Genomic DNA, 26,597 nt, shown 5'->3' on the forward strand with positions numbered 1-26,597 from the left:
GGACAAACAGAAGCAGATCTTGTTCCTCACCACATAATGGAACCTAAAGATGACATATAAACACAATTTCTCTGACGTCCTAGTGGATGCTGGGAACTCCGTAAGGACCATGGGGAATAGCGGCTCCGCAGGAGACTGGGCACATCTAAAGAAAGCTTTAGGACTATCTGGTGTGCACTGGCTCCTCCCCCTATGACCCTCCTCCAAGCCTCTGTTAGATTTTTGTGCCCGAACGAGAAGGGTGCACACTAGGGGCTCTCCTGAGCTTGTTAGTGAAAGTTTTAGTTTAGGTTTTTTATTTTCAGTGAGACCTGCTGGCAACAGGCTCACTGCATCGAGGGACTAAGGGGAGAAGAAGCGAACTCACCTGCGTGCAGAGTGGATTGGGCTTCTTGGCTACTGGACACCATTAGCTCCGGAGGGACAGCTCACAGGCCCAGCTCTGGAGCTCGGTCCCGGAGCCGCGCCGCCGGCCCCCTTACAGAGCCAGAAGCAAGAAGAGTCCGGCAAATCGGCGGCAGAAGACATCCTGTCTTCCACAAGGTAGCGCACAGCACTGCAGCTGTGCGCCATTGCTTCTCAGCACACTTCACACTCCGGTCACTGAGGGTGCAGGGCGCTAGGGGGGGGGCGCCCTGAGCAGCAATATAAACACCTTGGCTGGCTAAAAATACATCACGTATAGCTCCTGGGCTATATGGATGAATTTTAACCCCTGCCAGATTTTCACAAAAAGCGGGAGAAAGGCCGCCGAGAAGGGGGCGGAGCCTATCTCCTCAGCACACTGGCGCCATTTTCTCTCACAGCTCCGTTGGAGGGAAGCTCCCTGGCTCTCCCCTGCAGTTACTACACTACAGAAAGGGGTTAAAAAAGAGAGGGGGGCACTAATTAGGCGCAGTATAACAATACAGCAGCTATAAAGGGAAAAACACTTATATAAGGTTATCCCTGTGTATATATATATATATATATATAGCGCTCTGGTGTGTGCTGGCATACTCTCCCTCTGTCTCCCCAAAGGGCTAGTGGGGTCCTGTCCTCTATCAGAGCATTCCCTGTGTGTGTGCTCTGTGTCGGTACGGCTGTGTCGACATGTTGGATACGTGGAGGCGGAGAGGAGGCCGATAAATGGGATGTCGCCCCCTGTGGGGCCGACACCAGAGTGGATGGATAGGTGGAAGATATTAACCGACAGTGTCAACTCCTTACATAAAAGGATGGATGACATAACAGCTGTGGGACAGCCGGCTGCTCAGTCCGCGCCTGCCCAGGCGTCTCAAAGGCCATCAGGGGCTAAAACAACGCCCGTTACCTCAGATGGCAGACACAGATGTCGACACGGAGTCTGACTCCAGTGTCGACGAGGTTGAGACATATACACAATCCACTAGGAACATCCGTTACATGATTTCGGCAATTAAAAATGTGTTACGCATTTTCTGACATGAACCCAAGTACCACATAAAAAGGGTTTTATTTTTGGGGAGAAAAAGCAGCCAGTGTTTTGTTCCCCCATCAGATAAATGAATGAAGTGTGTAAAGAAGCGTGGGTTTCCCCCGATAAGAAACTGGTGATTTCTAAAAAGTTACTGATGGCGTACCCTTTCCCGCCAGAGGATAGGTCACGTTGGGAGATATCCCTTGGGGTGGATAAGGCGCTCACACGTTTGTCAAAAGGTGGCACTGCCATCTTAGGATACGGCCACCTTGAAGGAACCTGCTGATAAAAAGCAGGAGGCGATCCTGAAGTCTGTAAATACACACTCAGGTTATACACTGAAGCCTGCTATTACCTCAGCATAAATAGTGCTGCTGCAACGTGGTCTGATACCCTGTCAGATAATAGCTAAGACAGGGATAATGTTTTGCTAACATTGAGTAGATTTAAGACGTTGTCATATATATATAAAGGATGCACAGAGGGATATTTGCCGGCTGGCATCCAGAATTTATGCAATGTCCATTCTGCCAGGAGGGTATTAGAAACCTGGCAGTGGACAGGTGATGCTGCATTTAAAAGGCACATGGAGATTCTGCCTTATAAGGGTGAGGAATTGTTTGGGGATGGTCTCTGGGACCTCGTATCCACAGCAACAGCTGGGAAGAAAATTTTTTACCTCCGGTTTCCTCACAAAAGCCTAAGAAAGCACCGTATTTTCAGGTACAGTCCTTTCGGCTTCAGAAAAGCAAGCTGGTCAAAGGCGCTTCCTTTCTACACAGAGACAAGGGAAGAAGGAAAAAGCTGCACCAGTCAGCCAGTTCCCAGGATCAAATCTCTTCCCTCGCTTCCTCTGAGTCCACCGCATGACGCTGGGGCTCCACAGGTGGAGACAGGTGCGGTGGGGGCGCGTCTCGGGAACTGCAGGGACCAGTGGGCTTGCCCACAGGTGGATCCCTAGGTTCTGCAAGTAGTATCACAGGGATACAGGCTGGAGTTCGAGACGACTCCCCCTCGCCGTTTCCTTCACATCAGCCTTGCCTGCTGCCCTCGGAAAGGTAGTACTGGCGAAAATTCACAAGCTGTACTTCCAGCAGGTGAAATCAAGGTACCCCTCCTTCAACAAGGCTGGGGTTACTATTCCAAAATGTTGTGGTACCGAAACCAGACGGTTCGGTGAGACCCATTCTAAAAGTGAAATCCTTGAACACTTATATACGAAGGTTCAAGTTCAAAATGGAATCGCTCAGGGCGATTATTGCAAGCCTGGAAAATTTCAGGGTATCACTGGACATCAAGGATACTTACCTGCATGTCCCTATTTTCCCTCTTCACCAGGTGTACCTCAAAATTGTGGTACAGGATTGTCATTACCAATTCCAGACGTTGCCGTTGGTCTGTCCCCGGCACTGAGGGTATTTACCAAGGTAATGGCCGAAGTACTTATCCCGTACTTGGACGATCTCCTTATAAAGGCGAGGTCCAGGGAGCAGTTGTTCGTCGGAGTAGCACTATCTCGGGAAGTGCTACAACAGCACGGCCGGATTCTGAATATTCCAAAGTCGCAGCTGGTTCCTACGACGCGTCTACTGTTCCTGGATATGGTTCTGGACACAGAACAGGTTAAAATGGGTTTCTCCCGGAGGAGAAGTCCAAGGAGTTGGCGTCTCTAGACGGAGACCTCCTAATACAAAACAGGTATCGGTGCATCAATGCACGCGAGCCTTGGAAAAGATGGTAGCTTCTTACGAAGAATTTCCATTCGTCAATTCCCATGCAAGGGATCTGTTGGACAAGTGGTCCGGGTCGCATCCTCAGATGCATCGGCGGATAACCCTGTCTCCAAGGGCCAGGGTGTCGCTGTGGTGGTGACTGCAGAGTGCTCATAGGCTGGGGGGCAGTCACACAGGGAAGAAACTTCCAAGGCCTATGGAAAAGTCAGGAGACTTCCCTACACATAAATGTTCTGGAACTATGGGCCATTTACAATGCCCTAAGTCAGGCTAGACTCCTGCTTCAACACCGGCCGGTGCTGATCCAGTCAGACAACATCACGGCGGTCGCTCATGTAAACCGACAGGGCGGCACAAGAAGCAGGATGGCAATGACAGAAGCCACAAGGATTCGCCGATGGGCGGAAAATCATGTGTTAGCACTGTCAGCAGTGTTCATTCCTGGAGTGGACAACTGAGAAGCAGACTTTCTCAGCAGATATAACCTCCACCCGGGAGAGTGGGGACTTCATCAGGAAGTTTTCCAAATGATTGTACACCGTGGGGAAAGGCCACAGGTGGACAGGAGGGCGTCCCGCCTCAACAAAAAGCTAAAAAGATATTGCGCCAGGTCAAGGGACCCTCAGGCGATAGCTGTGGACGCTCTGGTAACACCGTGGGTGTACCAGTCGGTGTATGTGTTCCCTTCTCTGTCTCTCATACCCAGGGTAATGAGAATAATAAGAAAGAGAGGAATAAGAACTATACTCACTGTTCCGGGGGGCCAAGAAGAGCTTGGTACCCAGAACTCCAAGGGCCTCTGCAGCTCAGACAGGACCTGCTGAAGCAGGGGTCCTGTCTGTTCCAAGACTTACCGCGGCTGCATTTGACGGCATGGCGGTTGAACGCCGGATCCTGAAGGAAAAAGGCATTCCGGAGGAAGTTATCCCTACGCTATTTAAAGCTGGGAAAGAAGTGAACGCAAACCATTATCACCGCATATGGCGGAAATATGTTGCGTGCTGTGAGGCCAGTACGGCCCCAAAGGAGGAATTTCAGCTAGGTCAATTTCTGCACTTCATACAAGTCAGAGGTGACTATGGGCCTAAAATTGGGTTCCATTAAGGTCCTGATTTCGGCTCTATCGATTTTCTTCCAAAATAGAACTGGCTTCACTGCCTGAAGTTCAGATTTTTGTTAAGGGAGTGCTGCATAGTCAGCCCCCGTTTGTGCCTCCAGTGGCACCGTGGGATCTCAACGTAGTGTTGGATTTCCTGAAGTCGCATTGAGTTGAGCCACTTAAATCCGTGGAGCTATAATACCTCACGTGGAAAGTGTTCATGCTGTGGGCCTTGGCGTCGGCCAGGCGTGTATCAGAATTGGCGGCTTTTTCAAAAGCTCTTATCTGTATTTTATATGGATAAGGCGGAATTGAGGACTCGTTCCCAATTCCTTCCTAAGGTGGTAGCAGTTTTTCATGTGAACCAACCTATTGTGGTACCTGCGGCTACTAGGGACTTGGAGGACTCCAAGTTGCTGGACGTAGTCAGGGCCCTGAAAATATATGTTTCCAGGACGGCTGGAGTCAGAAAATCTGACTCGCTATTTATCCTGTATGCACCCAACAAGCTGGGTGCTCCTGCTTTTAAGCAGACTATTGCTCGTTGGATTTGTAGTACAATTCAGCTTGCACATTCTGTGGCAGGCCTGCAACAACCAAAATCTGTAAAAGCCCATTCCACAAGGAAGGTGGGCTCATCTTGGGCGGCTGCCCGAGGGGTCTCGGCTTTACAACCTTGCCGAGCAGCTACTTGGTCAGGGGCAAACACGTTTGCTAATTTCTACAAATTTGATACCCTGGCTGAGGAGGACCTGGAGTTCTCTCATTCGGTGCTGCAGAGTCATCCGCACTCTCCCACCCGTTTGGGAGCTTTGGTATAATCCCCATGGTCCTTACGGAGTTCCCAGCATCCACTAGGACGTCAGAGAAAATAAGAATTTACTTACCGATAATTCTATTTCTCGTAGTCCGTAGTGGATGCTGGGCGCCCATCCCAAGTGCGGATTGTCTGCAATACTTGTACATAGTTATTGTTAACTAAATCGGGTTCTTGTTGTAGTGAGCCATCTTTTCTAGAGGCTCATCTGTTATCATACTGTTAACTGGGTTCAGATCACAAGTTATACGGTGTGATTGGTGTGGCTGGTATGAGTCTTACCCGGGATTCAAAATCTTTCCTTATTGTGTACGCTCGTCCGGGCACAGTATCCTAACTGAGGCTTGGAGGAGGGTCATAGGTGGAGGAGCCAGTGCACACCAGATAGTCCTAAAGCTTTTTTTAGATGTGCCCAGTCTCCTGCGGAGCCGCTATTCCCCATGGTCCTTACGGAGTTCCCAGCATCCACTACGGACTACGAGAAATAGAATTATCGGTAAGTAAATTCTTATTTTTTGATTTAATATTTATTTCAAAAATTCTCGCTAAGAATTTTTTGGCCTAGGGGTGCCGTGAATAAAATTCTGATACTCTAGGTTGCCATGATTCCAAAAAGTTTGGGAACTACTGCTCTATACTGTATGGCAGCTGCTGTGTGACTATACATTATACTCTGTAGTCTACTTCAGCTGCTGTGTGACTATGGGTTATACTCTGTACTGTACAGCAGCTGCTGTGTGACTATGGATTATACTCTATACTGTACGACAGCTGCTGTGTGACTGTGGATAATACTCTGTACTGTACAGCAGCTGCTGTGTGATTATGGGTTATACTCTGTACTGTACAGCAGCTGCTGTATGACTATGGATTATACTCTGTACTGTACAGCAGCTGCTGTATGACTATGGATTATACTCTGTACTGTACAGCCGCTACTATGTGACTGTGGATAATACTCTGTACTGTACAGAAGCGGCTGTGTGATTATGGGTTATACTCTGTACTGTACAGCAGCTGCTGTATGACTATGGATTATATACTGTACTGTACAGAAGCGGCTGTGTGACTGTGGATAATACTCTGTACTGTACAGCCGCTGCTGTGTGACTGTGGATAATACTCTGTACTGTACAGAAGCGGCTGTGTGACTGTGGATAATACTCTGTACTGTACAGCCGCTGCTGTGTGACTGTGGATAATACTCTGTACTGTACAGAAGCTGCTGTGTGACTATGGATTATATACTGTACTGTACGGCAGCTGCTGTGTGACTGTGGATAATACTCTGTACTGTACAGAAGCTGCTGTGTGATTCTGGGTTATACTCTGTACTGTACAGCAGCTGCTGTGTGACTATGGATTATATACTGTACTGTACAGCAGCTGCTGTGTGACTGTGGATAATACTCTGTACTGTACAGAAGCTGCTGTGTGATTATGGGTTATACTCTGTACTGTACAGCAGCTGCTGTGTGACTATGGATTATATACTGTACTGTATGGCAGCTGCTGTGTGACTGGATAAAACTCTGTACTGTACAGAAGCTGCTGTATGATTATGGGTTATACTCTGTACTGTACAGCAGCTGCTGTGTGACTATGGGTTATACTCTATACTGTACGACAGCTGCTGTGTGACTATACATTATACTCTGTAGTCTACTTCAGCTGCTGTGTGACTGTGTATTATACTCTGTACTGTACAGCCGCTGCTGTGTGACTGTGGGTTATACTCTGTACTGTACAGCAGCTGCTGTGTGACTATGGGTTATACTCTGTACTGTACAGCAGCTGCTGTGTGACTGTGTATTATACTCTGTACTGTACAGCCGCTGCTGTGTGACTGTGGGTTATACTCTGTACTGTACAGCAGCTGCTGTGTGACTATGGGTTATACTCTGTACTGTACAGCAGCTGCTGTGTGACTGTGTATTATACTCTGTACTGTACAGCCGCTGCTGTGTGACTGTGGGTTATACTCTGTACTGTACGGCAGCTGCTGTATGACTATGGATTATACTCTGTACTGTACAGCAGCTGCTGTGTGACTGTGTATTATACTCTGTACTGTACAGCCGCTGCTGTGTGACTGTGTATTATACGCTGTACTGTACAGCCGCTGCTGTGTGACTGTGTATTATACGCTGTACTGTACAGCCGCTGCTGTGTGACTGTGTATTATACTCTGTACTGTACAGCCGCTGCTGTGTGACTGTGGGTTATACTCTGTACTGTACGGCAGCTGCTGTGTGACTATGGGTTATACTCTATACCAGTGGTTCCCAAACTGTGTGCCGTGGCACCCTGGAGTGCCTCGGGACACTTGCAGGGGTGCCTTGGATTGGTGGTCCAGGACCAACCAAAATTATTTCTGGTCAATGCAATAGGCAAAACCAGTGCTGGTGGCTGCCGATCATAAAATATGTGGACAAACAGAAGCAGATCTTGTTCCTCACCACATAATGGAACCTAAAGATGACATATAAACACAATTTTTGATTTAATATTTATTTCAAAAATTCTCGCTAAGAATTTTTTGGCCTAGGGGTGCCGTGAATAAAATTCTGATACTCTAGGTTGCCATGATTCCAAAAAGTTTGGGAACCACTGCTCTATACTGTATGGCAGCTGCTGTGTGACTATACATTATACTCTGTAGTCTACTTCAGCTGCTGTGTGACTATGGGTTATACTCTGTACTGTACAGCAGCTGCTGTGTGACTATGGGTTATACTATGTACTGTACAGCAGCTGCTGTATGACTATGGATTATACTCTGTACTGTACAGCAGCTGCTGTGTGACTATGGGTTATACTCTGTACTGTACAGCAGCTGCTGTGTGACTATGGGTTATACTATGTACTGTACAGCAGCTGCTGTGTGACTATGGGTTATACTCTATACTGTATGGCAGCTGCTGTGTGACTATGGGTTATACTCTGTACTGTACGGCAGCTGCTGTATGACTATGGATTATACTCTGTACTGTACAGCCGCTGCTGTGTGACTGTGGATAATACTCTGTACTGTACAGAAGCGGCTGTGTGATTATGGGTTATACTCTGTACTGTACAGCAGCTGCTGTATGACTATGGATTATACTCTGTACTGTACAGCCGCTGCTGTGTGACTGTGGATAATACTCTATAATGTACAGAAGCGGCTGTGTGATTATGGGTTATACTCTGTACTGTACAGCAGCTGCTGTATGACTATGGATTATATACTGTACTGTACGGCAGCTGCTGTGTGACTGTGGATAATACTCTGTACTGTACAGAAGCTGCTGTGGGATTATGGGTTATACTCTGTACTGTACAGCAGCTGCTGTGTGACTATGGATTATATACTGTACTGTACGGCAGCTGCTGTGTGACTGTGGATAATACTCTGTACTGTACAGAAGCTGCTGTATGATTATGGGTTATACTCTGTACTGTACAGCAGCTGTTGTGTGACTGTGGGTTATACTCTGTACTGTACGGCAGCTGCTGTGTGACTGTGGATAATACTCTGTACTGTACAGAAGCTGCTGTGTGATTCTGGGTTATACTCTGTACTGTACAGCAGCTGCTGTGTGACTATGGATTATATACTATACTGTACGGCAGCTGCTGTGTGACTGGATAAAACTCTGTACTGTACAGAAGCTGCTGTATGATTATGGGTTATACTCTGTACTGTACAGCAGCTGCTGTGTGACTATGGATTATATACTATACTGTACGGCAGCTGCTGTGTGACTGGATAAAACTCTGTACTGTACAGCAGCTGCTGTGTGACTATGGGATATACTCTATACTGTACGACAGCTGCTGTGTGACTATACATTATACTCTGTAGTCTACTTCAGCTGCTGTGTGACTGGGTTATACTCTGTACTGTACAGCAGCTGCTGTGTGACTATGGGTTATACTCTGTACTGTACGGCAGCTGCTGTGTGACTATGGATTATACTCTGTACTGTACGGCAGCTGCTGTGTGACTATGTGCTATACTCTGTACTGTACAGCAGCTGCTGTGTGACTATGGATTATACTCTGTACTGTACAGCCGCTGCTGTGTGACTGTGGATAATACTCTGTACTGTACAGAAGCTGCTGTGTGATTATGGGTCATACTCTGTACTGTACAGAAGCTGCTGTGTGACTGGATTATACTATGTACTGTACGGCAGCTGCTGTGTTACTATGGGTTATACTCTGTACTGTACAGCAGCTGCTGTGTGACTGTGGATAATACTCTGTACTGTACAGAAGCTGCTGTGTGATTATGGGTTATACTCTGTACTGTACGACAGCTGCTGTGTGACTATGGGTTATACCCTGTACTGTACAGCAGCTGCTGTGTGACTATAGATTATACTCTGTACTGTACGGCAGCTGCTGTTTGACTATGGGTTACACTCTGTACTATACGGCAGCTGCTGTGTGACTGTGGGTTATACTCTGTACTGCACGGCAGCTGCTGTGTGACTGTGGGTTATACTCTGTACTGTACAGCAGCTGCTGTGTGACTATGGGTTATTCTATGTACTGTACTGCAGCTGCTCTGTGACTATGGGTTATACTATGTACTGTACTGCAGCTGTTGTGTGACTGTGTATTATACTCTGTACTGTACGGCAGCTGCTGTGTGACTGACCTTCATTGTGTCTTCTTATCTTGCAGTTACACACTGGAGTGTAATTACAACACTGGCCGCTGCGTCAATACCATCCCTGTGGCATGTCACGACAACGGCCGAGCCAGCCCCCCGCCTCCTCCCGCTTTCCCACCCAAGTACACCACTAACATATTCGAGCAGGTAACCTTCCAGTGCCCGGCTCTCCTGGTGATTGGTGCATTCTTACTGCATACACATTATACACCGTCCTGTCATTGGTGCGTTTCCAGTACATACACTTTATATATGCCCTCTATCAGATCTGTATTTGTACATAAGCGGACGTTACTCGCAGCCATCCATCCTATGCAAGTCTCGTGACAAATAGCGTCTAACAAATGTTATTACTGTCATTTTGTTTTCACAAAACCGCCTGAATAAGCAGCAGCGTGCGAAGTGTAGGTTGCACACTTACTACTTCCATATCAGTGGGGAAGGCCATTTCCTCTTGGGGCAGTGCCTCCACCTCTATACAAGAACAGGAGAATTGCGCCTTCTGTCTGGAGAATCCAGGTTTGTGATAAGAAGAGAAGATGTCGGGAGTGATCTCACAAAATGAATAAAGGGCTACAAGGTCGTAACCAAATCATACGGCATCCCCGATTCTACCATGTAAAATGCTATTTACTAATGGCAAACTGTCTGCAGTCTTCCCGGGAGCAGGTGGGAAAGAAACGTTACATCCAGGGATTGGTCAGCACGATAAGTGCCAAAGGTCCGAATTAATGCCTGGACAACTGGGGAAATATGACCTTCATGTTAGAGTAGCCAGGAGAAGGCCCTGCCTGTCCAGGAAGCGCCCAGCTGTATAGCCCAGGCTCGCACAACTCCATCTGAACCAAACGTAAGACTTCTGGACAGATGAGACCGCCGCTCTTGGCAGCCATGGTTCTCTGCTCAGCAGTATCGCCACCAGACCCTCATACTAACTAGCAGGCACTGTGGGTAAGGGGAGCTGATTTGGGGCTGTCATAGCTTGGACCTGGCCACACTGCATCCATTGAATCCACCAGAAGATCCTAGACAAAGACGTGAGACCAGCCAAACAGCTGAATCTTGGATGACGTTGGACCACATGAGAGGACAGCGATAGGAAGCCATCCAGCAAATCTACAGCTGGGTGTCCTAAAACGCGAAGATTCCAGGAATATCCCATCATTGCTGTTGAGGGACCATACGGACGCTGTGCGTAATGGCCTGCAAAGCGAATGACCTGCGGCTGCATTGTGTGATGTAAGAGACCAGGTGCCGCTAAGGGCGGAGTTACACGTGCCTTCTCTATGCTGCTTACTGACGCCTGGAATCTGCTGTTTGTCACATGAGGTTATGATTTGAACTTTAAGACTTGATGAGGATTAGATGATGATGATGATGACGTCCTCATAAGTAACAACACAGCTCTGAAAGGGTGTATGTTCCTTTTCACACGCCCGAATACTACCCCGACTAACCCTGACTGCTCGCTGGCTGGTACCGGCAGAGAGCTGGGAATGGAGACAACAGAGGAATTACGTGTGAGCTTTGCGTTAATCCCTTGTGTGCGGCTGTGAATTGTGGAGGGCTTACTGTATAATAGCAGTGAGGCCGTGCCTGGACATGCCCTCCATACCTCCATGTCTATGCAGATCTTCTCACCGGTGCCAGCAAATGTTTGTTACGCTCTAATGAAGGAGCTGGGGCGGTCAGCGTAATTCCCCTTGTGAACATGCCCGGGCTTGCTGTATGGTATGCGTGCCCGGCCGCAGTATGTCAGAGAGGTTAGGAGGAGATCTGCACTCCTGCCCAGGGCGCTTAGAGGTAACTCATGTCTCCACGTTGCGTCTCTAAGCCATTGTCATTTTGTTGGTGATTATTGCGGTTGAGAAGGTACACAGTGTAACCTGCTGCCTCCCCACCATGTCCAGTCCCTGCACTAATCCTGCCACGGTCAGTCCCACTGTGATGATCCGGGCGGGCTCGCCGGGACACTTTCTCCTGCTCACCCTCCTCAGTAGTGGCCGGACACTTCTGGAGGAATAGAATGAGACCTCCTTATATCTGGGGGCCCCTGTATACGCGAGATGTGTGCCGAGTACTGACGGCTGCAGTTGTCATGATTCATGATCCCCTTACTTGTCTTCCTGCGTCTCTCACCGCCAGGTTGGAAGAGCTGCAGCCATCGCAGCCCTGGATTTGGAAGAGAACAACCCATGGCCCCGGCTTATCATGTCCGAGTACAACAACCTTTCCAACTTGCGGGCTTGGATGCTGAAGCATGTCCGTAACACTAAAGCTGTCATCAGTGGGGGATCCAAGAAAAAGGGCACCAAGGTTCCACCCAAGCCGTGCAAGTAAGGGCTCTGACTATGACCTCTGTAGTGTCTTTGGTACCAAAATACCCCCACCCCACCCTGCCCCCTGTAACATAACATAATACTCTGTCATAACGTGCTTCTGACCATTTTATGTCCATCAACACAGGAACTGTTATGGTTACTTGGCCGAAGTGTCCCCCATCACAGGGTCCTTCAGTGGTCGCTGGGCTGAGGTGTATCTATCACGGGACCCTTTACTGGTCACTGGGCAGAGGGTCCTTTACTGGTCACTGGGCTGAGGGTCCTTTACTGGTCACTGGGCTGAGGGTCCTTTACTGGTCACTGGGCTGAGGTGTCCCTATCACAGGGCTGTTTCTTAGTCACCGGGCTGAGGTGTTCCCCATCACAGTTTCCTTTCTTGGTCACTGGTCTCAGGTATGCTCCATCACAGGGAATTTTACTGGTCACCGGGCTGAGGTGTCCCTTGTCCCAGGATCCTTTCTTGGTCACTGGGCTATGGTGTCCGTACTGCAGGGTCCTTTCCCGACCACTGGGCTGAGGTGCCCCCATCACAGGGCCGTTTCCAGGTCATTGGGCTGAAGTGTCCCCTGTCCCAGGGTTATTTCCCGGTCGCTGGGCTGAGGTGTCCCCATCACAGGGTCATTTCCTGGTTACTGAGCTGAGGTGTCCCCTGTCCCAGGGTTCTTTCTTGGTTACTGGACTGAGGTGTCCTCATCACAGGGTCATTTCCTGGTTACTGGGCTGAGGTGTCCTCATCACAGGGTCATTTCCTGGTTACTGGGCTGAGGTGTCCTCATCACAGGGTCATTTCCTGGTTACTGGGCTGAAGTGTCTCCTGTCACAGGGCTCTTTCCTGGCCACTTGGCCGAGGCCCTCTCCACCTTGAGTTCAGCCATTGGCCTTAGTCCATGCCAGTTCTCATCATTTTATGTCTCTTCCAGCTCCAGTTTCGCTTCATCCTCTATACTGGAGAACAGTATAACAAGGTCGAGGAGTTACAGCAATGGAACCACCAGCGGCAGCAGCCAGCAGAACTCCCCACAGACTAAACCCTCCCCCAGCTTCACCTTTGTCTGTTCCAGCAGCAGCCAGAGCCCTCCGAAAGGTGGCCATCGCCTCCTTGGTCCAGTGAGAGGTAAGATGAGCTCCATGCAGTGCTGGCACCCTGTCATCGCCCCTTTAGGGTACATCTGGCGTTGTTGGTCCCAGCAGAGCTGAAGAGTGGCCTCACTACCCCCCAATGTGATCTTTCCTTTGTGTCATGGACTTTGCTTGTCATTCAATAACTGATCAGTAACATGTTCTGCCTAGAAGTGGCTGGGAGGTTCCATCGGCTGTAATTAGGTGTACCGGGATCGGTGCCCCGGCCTGCTGTAATCAGGTGTACCGGGCATTGTGCTCTGGCCTGCTGTAATCGGGTGTACCGGGCACTGTGCTCCAGGCCTGCTGTAATCAGGTGTAACGGAATCGGTGCTCTGGCCTGCTGTAATTGGGTGCAGGGGTGTATCTAGGGGTCCGAGCGCCCCTGGCAAAGTAAGGGGCTGGCGCCCCCCCTACACACATTTGGAATAAGGTGTGAGTATTGGAAATGGGGCATGGTCTTGTGGGGGAAGGGCGTGCACACAATAGTACTTACAATTCAAATTATGCCACACAGTAGTGTCCCTCATTCACATTACACCGCACAGTAGTGTCTCGTATTCACGTTACACCATCCCTCCCCCCTAACCCACCTTTCCCACAGCCTGACCTTAACCCGCCCCCCCAAAAGCATCTTCAGTGGTGCCTAACCTTAATCCATCCTTCCTAATCTCCCTCCCTGCAGCCTAACCCTAGCCCTTCCGCCCTTGCAGCCTAACCCTAACCCTCCCACACGGCTTGCCAGTGGAGACTTTGTCACCAACTCGATCCAGATTTTGGCATTGTGAATTGCTATCTATGTTGGGATGCCAGCATCAGCATTCCGAGCAGTTTTGGGGAGGCTGGCGTCAGCTTTCCGACCGCCGGGATGCCAAATGCCGGCATCTTGACTGCATCCTGAATGAAATGTTAATGAGCTGCTGTGAGATGAGCCTCAAATGGACCCAGCCATTAACCAAACACCATTAGTTGGATGGTAGAAGTGCTTCCTGTTAGAGAAAACATCAGGGTGCCATCACTTCCAAGATAAAATGATCAATTATACAATTCACTGATATACATTCCCTTGAACCTGACCTTGAAATAGGTAAGATATGTATTTTCTTTATTACACTCAGCAAGTTAAAGTTTTCGCTTACTTACTACTTACATCTAACATGCATGAAAATCGTGTAGTTTTCCAGGTACTACAGTCCCTTCTCCCAAACACTGCCACTTTATTATTATCTTCAGCAACAAATAGATCTATAGCACTGTGCTATATAACAATTGCTGTGTACCTGGTGAGAGTCTATTACTGCCGGCATGGCGCCGGTGTCCGTCAGCACCGCACTTCACTAGTGATCAGACTAGTGTCCGGCAGCACCGCACTTGTAATCAGACTCACAATAAACTACAGTTCCCAGCAGCCGGGAGCTCCCAGCAACAAGGGCTGCTGGAAGCTGTAGTTTATTTTGAGTCTGATTACAAGTGCGGTGCTGCCGAACACCGGCGCCGCTCCAGCAGTAACAGACTCTTACCAGGTACAGTCTGAGAGTACTGCTTTTCTATCCTTTTGCCACGGGTGGGACAGCCAGGCGGCGCCCCCTCCTTGCCTGGCGCCCCTGGCGTGTGCCATCCTGGCCAATAGGTAGATACACCCCTGATTGGGTGTACCGGGCACTGTGCTCCAGGCCTGCTGTAATTGGGTGCACCGGGCACTGTGCTCCGGCCTGCTGTAATCAGGTGTAACTGGATTAGTATGGTCTCTGGACAAATGCAAGGACCATTTTAATTTTGGGCTGTGGTTTTCTTATGGAGAGGATACATCGTGTACGTGAAGTTGTATGAAGTGTGCGCAGTGTCTCAGAGATCGAGGCAGCACATTAATGTGTCACATCCTATAACTGGTCTGTCACTACATCCTGTCCTCTACATCATCGCCCAGAAATGTACACCGCGCACGTTACACAGGTGGCCAGCAGGGGGAGCTGCATGTTGCCTGGGGGTATCATTCTGGCTGCATGCCTGGGGCTATATTCATGTTTACTAGGTGCCTCTGTTCCCTGGGAACTAGGTACCTCTGTTCCCTGGGTACTAGGTGCCTCTGTTCCCTGGGTACTAGGTGCCTCTGTTCCCTGGGTACTAGGTGCCTCTGTTCCCTGGGTACTAGGTGCCTCTGTTCCCTGGGTACTAGGTGCCTCTGCTCCCTGGGTACTAGGTGCCTCTGCTCCCTGGGTACTAGGTGCCTCTGCTCCCTGGGTACTAGGTGCCTCTGCTCCCTGGGTACTAGGTGCCTCTGCTCCCTGGGTACTAGGTGTCCTAGGCCCTACTTGGATTTGCACTTGTAAGAAAGCCCTGGAATATTGGGGTAATTGAAAATTGTCTGTAAATTGGTTACTGATTCTTATGGTTTTTGGCATGCTGATATCAGATATGACCACCAAATTTCTCTATCAGGCACGTTTGTCTTTTTCTCAAAGTCAATGCGGATATATGGGGGAAAAGCATAATAATATCTATTCTGTTTGAGACTTATTTATTTGCAAACAAATATCTCAAAATAGTTTATGCCAGAAGTTCTCAAACGCGGTCCTCAAGGCACCCCAACGGTCCAGGTGTTAGGTATATCCATGGCTCAGTGCAAATGGTTACATCAAATGGACTAAGGTGCTAATTAAGTCACCTGTGGCCAAGCATGGATAAACTTGAAACCTGGACCGTTGGGGTGCATTGAGGACCGTGTTTGGGAACCTCTGGTTTATGCACGTGTACGAGGGGTGTCCAGTAAGTTTCCTGGTGCACAAGAAGGTATTATATTCACAAACAAAGTGAACATTACATTTCTTTCAAAGTATTCACCAGTGGAATATGTGCAAAGTTGCATGTGATCTAACCCCTTGGTGAAGCAGCTGGACCAGTCAGAAGCAGGTATGTCTTCTATATGCTGGATGAAGGTCTCCTCTGCAGATTCCGGTGACTCAGAATGACTCCCACGCATCTTGCGCTGGATTTGTGGAAACACGAAGATATCACAGGGGGCCAATTCTGGACTGTACGGTGGATGACCAAGCTCCTGGATGTGTTCATGGGCCAGAAAAGCCACCACTTTCCTGGACTTGTGGGCAGGTGCATTGTCGTGATAGAGAAGGGCATCATGAGCGCAAATTCTTGGATTGCGTTTGGAACTGGCTTCCAGCAGTTGCGACAGGCATTGGTTGGCGTACCAGTTCCCAGTGACGGTGCGCCGCTGCTGCATGAGTGGTACGGTAGCTACATGACCTGGCTTGGCTGAAAAAAAACAGCCACCATCTGTTTGGCCACACAGCACTCACGTCTGAACTTCTCTGGTTGCGCACTTCCAACTGGGGTCCACTGGGCTTGTTTGGTCTCGGGGTCGAAACTGTAGAACCAGGATTGATTGCCACTGATGATCTCCTACAGTTTGAGCGACCGCCATTAAACCTGGCCAGCATGTTGCGGCTCCAAGTGACCCGAGCCTCCATCTTCTCTAGGGTTAGCTGATGGGGCACCCAGCATGCAGAGACATTGTGTGGCCGGCAGGGTTGGAAAAAAAACCCAGTTTAAACGTTGTTTTTTTTGTTTAGACCAATTTTTTTTTTTTTTTTTGCATTAACGTTTTTTTTTATCCTGTTTGTTATAATACTCTGAAACATTGCTATGTATTAAAAACCTTGATCAACCATGTTTTAATGCGTTCTAACATTAACAATCCAAAGTTATTAGGCTTTGATATAATTTATTTGAAATCTTTCAATAAAACCAGTTTTAGACTAAATATAATTAAAACATGCAAAAGTACTTTTCAGAGAAAAGCATAATACACAAAAAGAGAAGGAGTTAAGCATTGGCACTGGATATGTCACTGTCATTGCACATTGTGAATAAAAACACTAGTTTAGAGGCCTCTTCAGTTCCCAGTCTGTTTTGAAGCTTCGAATGAACTAAACCAAAAGAAGAAAGAAACCTGTCTACACTAGCTGAAGATGATTGAGCAGTCAGAAGTTGTTCAATAATGGGAAATACATTAGGTTTTGAATTGAAGTAAACATGGAGATTAAACCATGAGGTGTTTTTCTGTGTATTGCCTGTTTAATGTGTTGCTGTTTACTCTTTTAGACTGAGAGTGTTAACTTTGGTTTTTTTCCTGTCCTATGGGAATATTGGGGGAGAAGCTTGATGCTAGGCAGATGTAGCTCCTCTCTTATCTGATTCACCTCCCTATATCTTTGTTGTGTGTGTGATTTACTGCATTGGTTCAGCTTACTTAGATGAAGACCACAAGCAACAAGAATGTGGAATAATACCAGGGATTCCCTTACAATAGGCTTTTTTTAAGAAGTCACGGTGTTGTGCCTGTAGTCACAGCATATTTAAAGAAAAAATGTTTAAAAACAAAACAAAAAACATTTGCTTTAAACCAGCCAACCCTGGTGGCCGGAGACCCTCCTCAACCATGTGGTTAATGGTGGCTGCAGCCCTGAAAGGGGTTAATCCCATGCTGCAGCGCCATCATTTAAAAGGAACACTTGGCTCTAGGCACCATGCACTGTAAATGGCTTAAATGTATGTTTAATAATGTGTGTTAACATGTCATACTTAGTTCTGCATATACGATTATAAAACTGCACGTTTTATAATGTATTTGTATCTAAGATGCTCTTAGTGACTTGTGGGAACAGTCTTCGTCCACCCTGACATAGGAAGTCATAGGCTAAGTAACCTCCTAGTGTGCTCAGATCAATTGATGGTAATGTGCTGGGACTGTGAGTTCCTTAGGGAATGGTGTTATAATTAGTGATGTGCACCGGACATTTTTCGGGTTTTGGTTTTGGATTCGGTTCCGCGGCCGTGTTTTGGATTCGGACGCGTTTTGGCAAAACCTCCCTGAAATTTTTTTGTCTGATTCGGGTGTGTTTTGGATTCGGGTGTTTTTTACAAAAACCCCTCAAAAACAGCTTAAATCATAGAATTTGGGGGTCATTTTGATCCCATAGTATTATTAACCTCAATAACCATAATTTCCACTCATTTTCAGTCTATTCTTCACACCTCACAATATTATTTTTAATCCTAAAATTTGCACCGAGGTCGCTGGATGACTAAGCTAAGCGACCCAAGTGGCCGACACAAACACCTGGCCCATCTAGGAGTGGCACTGCAGTGTCAGGCAGGATGGCACTTCAAAAAAAATAGTCCCCAAACAGCACATGATGCAAAGAAAAAAAAAAAAGGTGCACCAAGGTCACTGGATGACTAAGCTAAGCGACACAAGTGGCCGACACAAACACCTGGCCCATCTAGGAGTGGCACTGCAGTGTCAGGCAGGATGGCACTTCAAAAAAATAGTCCCCAAACAGCACATGATGCAAAGAAAAAAGAGGTGCAAGATGGAATTGTCCTTGGGCCCTCCCACCCACCCTTATGTTGTATAAACAGGACATGCACACTTTAACAAACCCATCATTTCAGCGACAGGGTCTGCCACACAACTGTGACTGAAATGACTGGTTGGTTTGGGCCCCCACTAAAAAAGAAGCAATCAATCTCTCCTTGCACAAACTGGCTCTGCAGAGGCAAGATGTCCACCACCTCCTCATCGTCCGATTCCTCACTTCTTTCACTGTGTACATCCCCCTCCTCACAGATTATTAATTCGTCCCCACTGGAATCCACCATCTCAGGTCCCTGTGTACTTTCTGGAGGCAATTGCTGGTGAATGTCTCCACGGAGGAATTGATTATAATTCATTTTGATGAACATTATCTTCTCCACATTTTCTGGAAGTAACCTTGTACGCCGATTGCTGACAAGGTGAGCGGCTGCACTAAACACTCTTTCAGAGTACACACTGGAGGGTGGGCAACTTAGGTAAAATAAAGCCAGTTTCTGCAAGGGCCTCCAAATTGCCTCTTTTTCCTGCCAGTATACGTACGGACTGTCTGATGTGCCTACTTGGATGCGGTCACTCATATAATCCTCCACCATTCTTTCAATGGTGAGAGAATCATATGCAGTGACAGTAGACGACATGTCAGTAATCGTTGACAGGTCCTTCAGTCCGGACCAGATGTCAGCACTCGCTCCAGACTGCCCTGCATCACCGCCAGCGGGTGGGCTCGGAATTCTTAGCCTTTTCCTCGCAGCCCCAGTTGCGGGAGAATGTGAAGGAGGAGCTGTTGACGGGTCACGTTCCGCTTGACTTGACAATTTTCTCACCAGCAGGTCTTTGAACCTCTGCAGACTTGTGTCTGCCGGAAAGAGAGATACAACGTAGGTTTTAAATCTAGGATCGAGCACGGTGGACAAAATGTAGTGCTCTGATTTCAACAGATTGACCACCTGTGAATCCTGGTTAAGCGAATTAAGGGCTCCATCCACAAGTCCCACATGCCTAGCGGAATCGCTCTGTTTTAGCTCCTCCTTCAATGTCTCCAGCTTCTTCTGCAAAAGCCTGATGAGGGGAATGACCTGACTCAGGCTGGCAGTGTCTGAACTGACTTCACGTGTGGCAAGTTCAAAGGGTTGCAGAACCTTGCACAACGTTGAAATCATTCTCCACTGCGCTTGAGTCAGGTGCATTCCCCCTCCTTTGCCTATATTGTAGGCAGATGTATAGGCTTGAATGGCCTTTTGCTGCTCCTCCATCCTCTGAAGCATATAGAGGGTTGAATTCCACCTCGTTACCACCTCTTGCTTCAGATGATGGCGGGGCAGGTTCAGGACTGTTTGCTGGTGCTCCAGTCTTCGGCACGCGGTGGCTGAATGCCGAAAGTGGACCGCAATTCTTCGGGCCACCGACAGCATCTCTTGCACGCCCGTCGTTTTTTCAATAATTCTGCACCACCAAATGCAATGTATGTGCAAAACATGGGACGTGCTGGAATTTGCCCAGATGTAATGCACGCACAATATTTCTGGCATTGTCCGATGTCACAAATCCCCAGGAGAGTCCATTTGGGGTAAGCCATTCTGCGATGATGTTCCTCAGTTTCCGTAAGAGGTTGTCAGCTGTGTGCCTCTTCTGGAAAGCGGTGATACAAAGCGTAGCCTGCTTAGGAACGAGTTGGCGTTTGCGAGATGCTGCTACTGGTGCCGCCGCTGCTGTTCTTGCTGCGGGAGGCAATACATCTACCCAGTGGGCTGTCACAGTCATATAGTCCTGAGTCTGCCCTGCTCCACTTGTCCACATGTCCGTGGTTAAGTGGACATTGGGTACGACTGCATTTTTTAGGACACTGGTGACTCTTTTTCTGAGGTCTGTGTACATTTTCGGTATCGCCTGCCTAGAGAAATGGAACCTAGATGGTATTTGGTACCGGGGACACAGTACCTCAATCAAGTCTGTAGTTGCCTGTGAATTAACGGTGGATCTCGGAAACACGTTTCTCACCGCCCAGGCTGCCAAGGCCTGAGTTATCCGCTTTGCAGCAGGATGACTGCTGTGATATTTCATCTTCCTCGCAAAGGACTGTTGGACAGTCAAGTGCTTACTGGAAGTAGTACAAGTGGTCTTCCGACTTCCCCTCTGGGATGACGATCGACTCCCAGCAGCAACAGCAGCAGCGCCAGCAGCAGTAGGCGTTACACTCAAGGATGCATCGGAGGAATCCCAGGCAGGAGAGGACTCGTCAGATTTGCCAGTGACATGGCCTGCAGGACTATTGGCTTTCCTGTGTAAGGAGGAAATTGACACTGAGGGAGTTGGTGGTGTGGTTTGCAGGAGCTTGGTTACAAGAGGAAGGGATTTAGTGGTCAGTGGACTGCTTCCGCTGTCATCCAAAGTTTTTGAACTTGTCACTGACTTATGATGAATGTGCTGCAGGTGACGTATAAGGGAGGATGTTCCGAGGTGGTTAACGTCCTTACCCCTACATATTACAGCTTGACAAAGGCAACACACGGCTTGACACCTGTTGTCCGCATTTGTGTTAAAATAATTCCACACCGAAGAGGTGATTTTTTTTGTAATTTGACCAGGCATGTCAATGGCCATACTCGTCCCAAGGACAACAGGTGTCTCCCCGGGTCAATTTCCTCCTCAGCGCCAGCCACACCCATATTCTCATCCTGGTGTACTTCAACAGTGACATCTTCAATTTGACTATCAGGAACTGGACTGCGGGTGCTCCTTCCAGCACTTGCAGGGGGCGTCCAGTGTTGGGAAGGTCAGGCATCGCAGCCGACACAATTGGACTATCCTTGGGGATTTGTGATTTAGAAGAACGCACAGTTCTTTGCTGTGCTTTTGCCAGCTTAAGTCTTTTCATTTTTCTAGCGAGAGGATGAGTGCTTCCATCCTCATGTGAAGCTGAACCACTAGCCATGAACATAGGCCAGGGCCTCAGCCGTTCCTTGCCACTCCGTGTCGTAAATTGCATATTGGCAAGTTTACGCTTCTCCTCAGACGCTTTTAATTTTGATTTTTGGGTCATTTTACTGAACTTTTGTTTTTTGGATTTCACATGCTCTATACTATGACATTGGGCATCGGCCTTGGCAGACGACGTTGATGGCATTTCATCGTCTCGGCCATGACTAGTGGCAGCAGCTTCAGCACGAGGTGGAAGTGGATCTTGATCTTTCCCTATTTTACCCTCCACATTTTTGTTCTCCATTTTTTTAATGTGTGGAATTATATGCCAGTATCAATAGCAATGGCCTACTACTATATATACTGCGCACAACTGAAATGCACCACAGGTATGGATGGATAGTATACTTGACGACACAGAGGTAGGTAGAGCAGTGGCCTTCTGTACCGTACTGCTATATATTATATACTGGTGGTCAGCAAACTGTGCAAAACTGAAATGCACCACAGGTATGGATGGATAGTATACTTGACGACACAGAGGTAGGTAGAGCAGTGGCCTTCTGTACCGTACTCCTATATATTATATACTGGTGGTCAGCAAAATTATGCACTGTACTCCTACTATATACTACAATGCAGCACAGATATGGAGCGTTTTTCAGGCAGAGAACGTATAATACTGGTGGTCACTGGTCAGCAAAACTCTGCACTGTACTCCTCCTATATAATACTGGTGGTCCCCAGTCCCCACAATAAAGCAGTGTGAGTACAGATATATGCAGCACACTTAGCACAGATATGGAGCGTTTTTTAGGCAGAGAACGTATAATACTGGTGGTCACTGGTCAGCAAAACTCTGCACTGTATTCCTCCTATAATACTGCTGGTCCCCAGAATAAAGATATTTGCAGCCTCCTGAAACAAAGTGAGAGGACGCCAGCCACGTCCTCTCACTAACATTTCCAATGCACGAGTGAAAAATGGCGGCGACGCGCGGCTCCTTATATAGAATCCGAATCTCGCGAGAATCCGACAGCGGGATGATGACGTTCGGGCACGCTCGGGTTAACCGAGCAATACGGGAGAATCCGAGTATGCCTCGGACCCGTGTAAAATGGGTAAAGTTCGGGGGGGGGTTCGGATTCCGAGGAACCGAACCCGCTCATCACTAGTTACAATGGGGGATTTCTTTGTTCCTCTATGTAACATGTTAAATAGAATTGAAAACAAATATATTCCTGTATGAGGGAAAGGAGGAAATTGGAATGAAATCTGTATTTATTAATGTAGCTGGTTTGATTGATATACGAATCCTACATGGTATATGCAGGAAGAGGACGAGGAACATTTGTTTGAGAAGTAAAATACAATCTATGTGATAAATGTATCAAAGGAGAATTGTAAACCGCCAGGTGGTAAAGGATGGAGTTTAAATGACACCAAACTCTGTGTGACAGGAAGGAGGAAATTGATTCCTGCAGTAATTATCTCCTTTTAAAATGGAATTTATTTATTTATATTTCATAAGATATCCTGATTGGATGGAAAAGAACCCAGGGCGGCGCTACCCCCTGAGATAGTGTGGTTTTACTGTATAAAAAGGGCTGTGAGCCCTGTGTGTGTGTTCTACCATCTTACGTCATTCTGCTGTGAACGTCTTGCTGTATTGCTGTTTCTACGAGCAACAGGTAAGAGTTTTCTTTAGAACTATTGCAAATAAACATAATTTGCCACAAGACGATTGCCTTCCATCTTGCGACACCCAGGAATGCCCAGTAGTAGTCCCGTTCTCCGCCTGTCCAGTGTACAAGCCTAGCGTCTCCAAGTTCAGCCCTCTGCCAGGCTACCGTGTTGCATCTGGTCTAGGTCTACGACCAGTGGAGGTCAACTGACGCCAGACAGGAGGTGTGGCAAGCGTGTCAACGCATACCTAGCAGCAAGCGTTTTCAGATGCTGGCGGTAGGATCCTGAGCAGAAACGAGGTTCCAAGTGCCACGGAAATAAGGAGCCTGGTGGTGGCAGCATTGTACCCGCCTACTGCGCAGTGGGTGGTGTCAGTAACAGGCGGTTACTGACGGTAAGCAGGAATCCCCTAATTGGCCAGGTCCCGAGTGACCTAAACCCATTCCGTGACCGCTGGATGCAGTCAGTGAGTACTAGGGAGCGTCCGGTCACACCTTGCTCAGGCCAAGTGTTTTGTGGAGTATCAAGCGGATGGAGGCCGATGAGATGCTTACCTCCTTCTCTAACTGGGCCATGGTCACTCTGGGGTCCAACTCAACTATGTTCCACACGCCAGCAACATTTTCTTCTGTGATGGCGGCCGCAGCTCTCATCGTCTTTCAGGGACATCTCCCGTCCTGATATTCGGCAAACCACTCAAGCACAGTGACTCAGGACGGAGCTTCCTCCCCAAAAGCAGCTCTCAGCCGGTCAGTACTCTCCTGCTGCCGCAGACCGCTCTTGTAGAGGTCATGGTTCTCCAGTAGCCTCTGAGCTCTGGTCACACCCGTCTCAGGCCAAGTGGTTTGTGGAGTATCAAGCGGATGGAGGCCGATGAGATGCTTACCTCCTTCTCTGATTGGGCCTTGGTCACGCTGGCATCCAACTCAACTATGGTCCACACGGCAGCAACATTTTCTCCTGTGATGGCGGCCGCAGCTCTCATCGTCTTTCAGGGACGTCTCCCGTCCTGATATTCTCGCAAACCACTCAAGCACAGTGACTCTGGACGGAGCTTCCTCACCAAAATCAGCTCTCAGCCGGTCCGTACTCTCCTGCTGCCGCAGACGACTCTTGTAGAGGTAGAAGATCCTGGTTCTCCAGTGGCCTTTGAGCTACATAATGAATTCGTGAAGGAAGGGAACATGCTGACGTCTGTGTGCAGTGCGGCTTATATACAGGTTCTGTGCCCGGACATCTCACGGGAATTTAAGTCAGGGATTATAGGACACAACCAGACAGTCAGATTGTGTCTGCTTTACCTATACACTGCACATCCGGAAACTTATTACACACCCCTCGTACAAGTCCTTATACTGTCACTTCCTCTGTGCAGCATGTTATGTATATATTTTACTGACAGTGTCTAATATAGCACAGCTATTCCGTGGCGCCCTAATCGATCTGCCGAGACTATACAGGCGGCTGCACTTATCTCGGATCTCTGTTAGTCTATGTTAAGTGGCCATACTGCAGGTGCGGCAGACGCGTTAACCCACAGCTCCGGGCGCTAGATCCCAGATTATATGGGTTCACGCGTGTTAGTGGGTAATTTGCGGCGTGAGGAAAAGAGGCTGTAAGTGACTAGCCCCGGACATAAAAGCCAGAGGATACCGTCCTTTCCCCTGCGCAGTAAATTAACGCGGATAATGGAGTCCGGCGCTGTATCTGATGGTGATGACGGTATGGGATAAATTACCATACAGCACTTGCAGCGTCTTACTCAGTTTCCGCCGCTGGAGTTATGTTGTCAAGTCACTATAACACGAGGCTGGCTTTGTATGGAATATAATTGCACCTCCAAGACCAACAAAAACTGCTGGAGATGTGGCGGCTTTGCAGAGTACGTTATAGTAAGTTACGCCCTAGAGGTGGAAGGGAATATTGTCTCACAGTGTCACCCCTCTTGTGTAATCTGATTGTAATACAGTCTGTGTGATCTGCTGACCCAGTCTGCTTGTGTGATCGGTTTGTGATCCAGTCTGGGTTTCATTTTTGTGTTCCAGTAGTGTGTGATCTGTTTGTTATCCAGTCTGAGTGTAATCTCTTTATGATCTGGTCTGTGTGTGATCTGTTTGTGATCCAGTCTGCATGTGATCTTTGTGATCCGGTCTGCATGTGATATTTGTGATCCGGTCTGTGCGTGATCTCTTTGTGATTCTGTCTGTGTGTGTGATCTTTGTGATCTAGTAGTGTGCGATCTGTTTGCAATGCAGTCTGTGTGTGGGTGATCTGGTGTGGGTGTGATCTTGGCCTCAGGGCTGTTTCTAGCCAATTTGGTTCCCAATGCCAGATTTAAAAATGTCCCCCCCCCCCCCCCCCCAATAGACATAAAAAAGTCAGATTTGCTCGGCAAAGGGGGCATGGCCTCGCTAAAATGGGTGTGGTCTCGCCCGAAAAAGACTACCTTACACCCCAGTTTTTGACTCTGCACCAACAGATCACGGGGAAAAAAAAAATTCCACCATATTATGCCACATACAGCAATGCCTATGGTACATTATGCCCTACAGTAAAGCTTCAAATTACTTTTAAATTACCTGCTTGTTGCCAAGGGTTTCACACGCTGGGTCTCATGCTGGTTGCCAGGGGGGTTTCATGCTCTGGGACGGATGTCATGATCGTTGCCAGGGCTGTGTAGTGCCAGTTGCCATGGTTGTGTAATGCCGGTTGCCAGGGCTGTGTAGTGCCAGTTGCCAAGGCTGTGTAATGCCAGTAGTCAGGGCTGTGTAATGCCAGTTGCCAGGGCTGTGTAGTGCCGGTTGCCAGGGCTGTGTAGTGCCGGTTGCCGGGGCTGTGTAGTGCCAGTTGCCGGGGCTGTGTAGTGCCAGTTGCCGGGGCTGTGTAGTGCCAGTTGCCGGGGCTGTGTAGTGCCTGTTGCCGGGGCTGTGTAGTCCTAGTTGCCGGGGCTGTGTAATGCCAGTAGCCAGGGCTGTGTAGTGCTAGTTGCCAGGGCTGTGTAGTGCTAGTTGCCAGGGCTGTGTAGTGCTAGTTGCCAGGGCTGTGTAGTGCTAGTTGCCGGAGCTGTGTAGTGCCAGTAGCCGGGGTTGTGTAGTGCCAGTTGCCGGGGCTGTGTAGTGCTAGTTGCCCGGGGCTGTGTAGTGCCAGTTGCCGGGGCTGTGTAATGCCAGTAGCCGGGGCTGTGTAATGCCAGTAGCCAGGGCTGTGTAGTGCTAGTTGCCGGTGCTTTGCAGTGCTAGTTGCCGGGGCTGTGTAGTGCCAGTTGCCGGGGCTGTGTAGTGCTAGTTGCCGGGGCTGTGTAGTGCCAGTTGCCGGGGCTGTGTGGTGCCAGTTGCCGGGGCTGTGTAGTGCCAGTTGCCGGGGCTGTGTAATGCCAGTAGCCAGGG

General features: G+C 48.5%; 1 protein-coding gene across 5 annotated transcripts in view; it reads left to right on the forward strand.

Annotated features, from left to right (window-relative positions):
- The window catches only part of AGBL5 (AGBL carboxypeptidase 5), a 99,834-nt gene that overhangs the window by 45,077 nt on the left and 28,160 nt on the right, over positions 1 to 26,597 (forward strand). For all 5 annotated transcript variants that reach the window (XM_063914933.1, XM_063914934.1, XM_063914935.1 and 2 more), the window contains 3 exons: positions 9,762 to 9,897; positions 11,896 to 12,086; positions 13,013 to 13,206. In XM_063914933.1, the coding sequence (XP_063771003.1) occupies positions 9,762 to 9,897; positions 11,896 to 12,086; positions 13,013 to 13,206 (521 nt within the window). The remainder of the gene's footprint in view (positions 1 to 9,761; positions 9,898 to 11,895; positions 12,087 to 13,012; positions 13,207 to 26,597) is intronic.

Source organism: Pseudophryne corroboree, chromosome 4 (assembly GCF_028390025.1).
Source record: "Pseudophryne corroboree isolate aPseCor3 chromosome 4, aPseCor3.hap2, whole genome shotgun sequence".
NCBI classification, from domain to species: Eukaryota; Metazoa; Chordata; class Amphibia; order Anura; family Myobatrachidae; genus Pseudophryne; species Pseudophryne corroboree.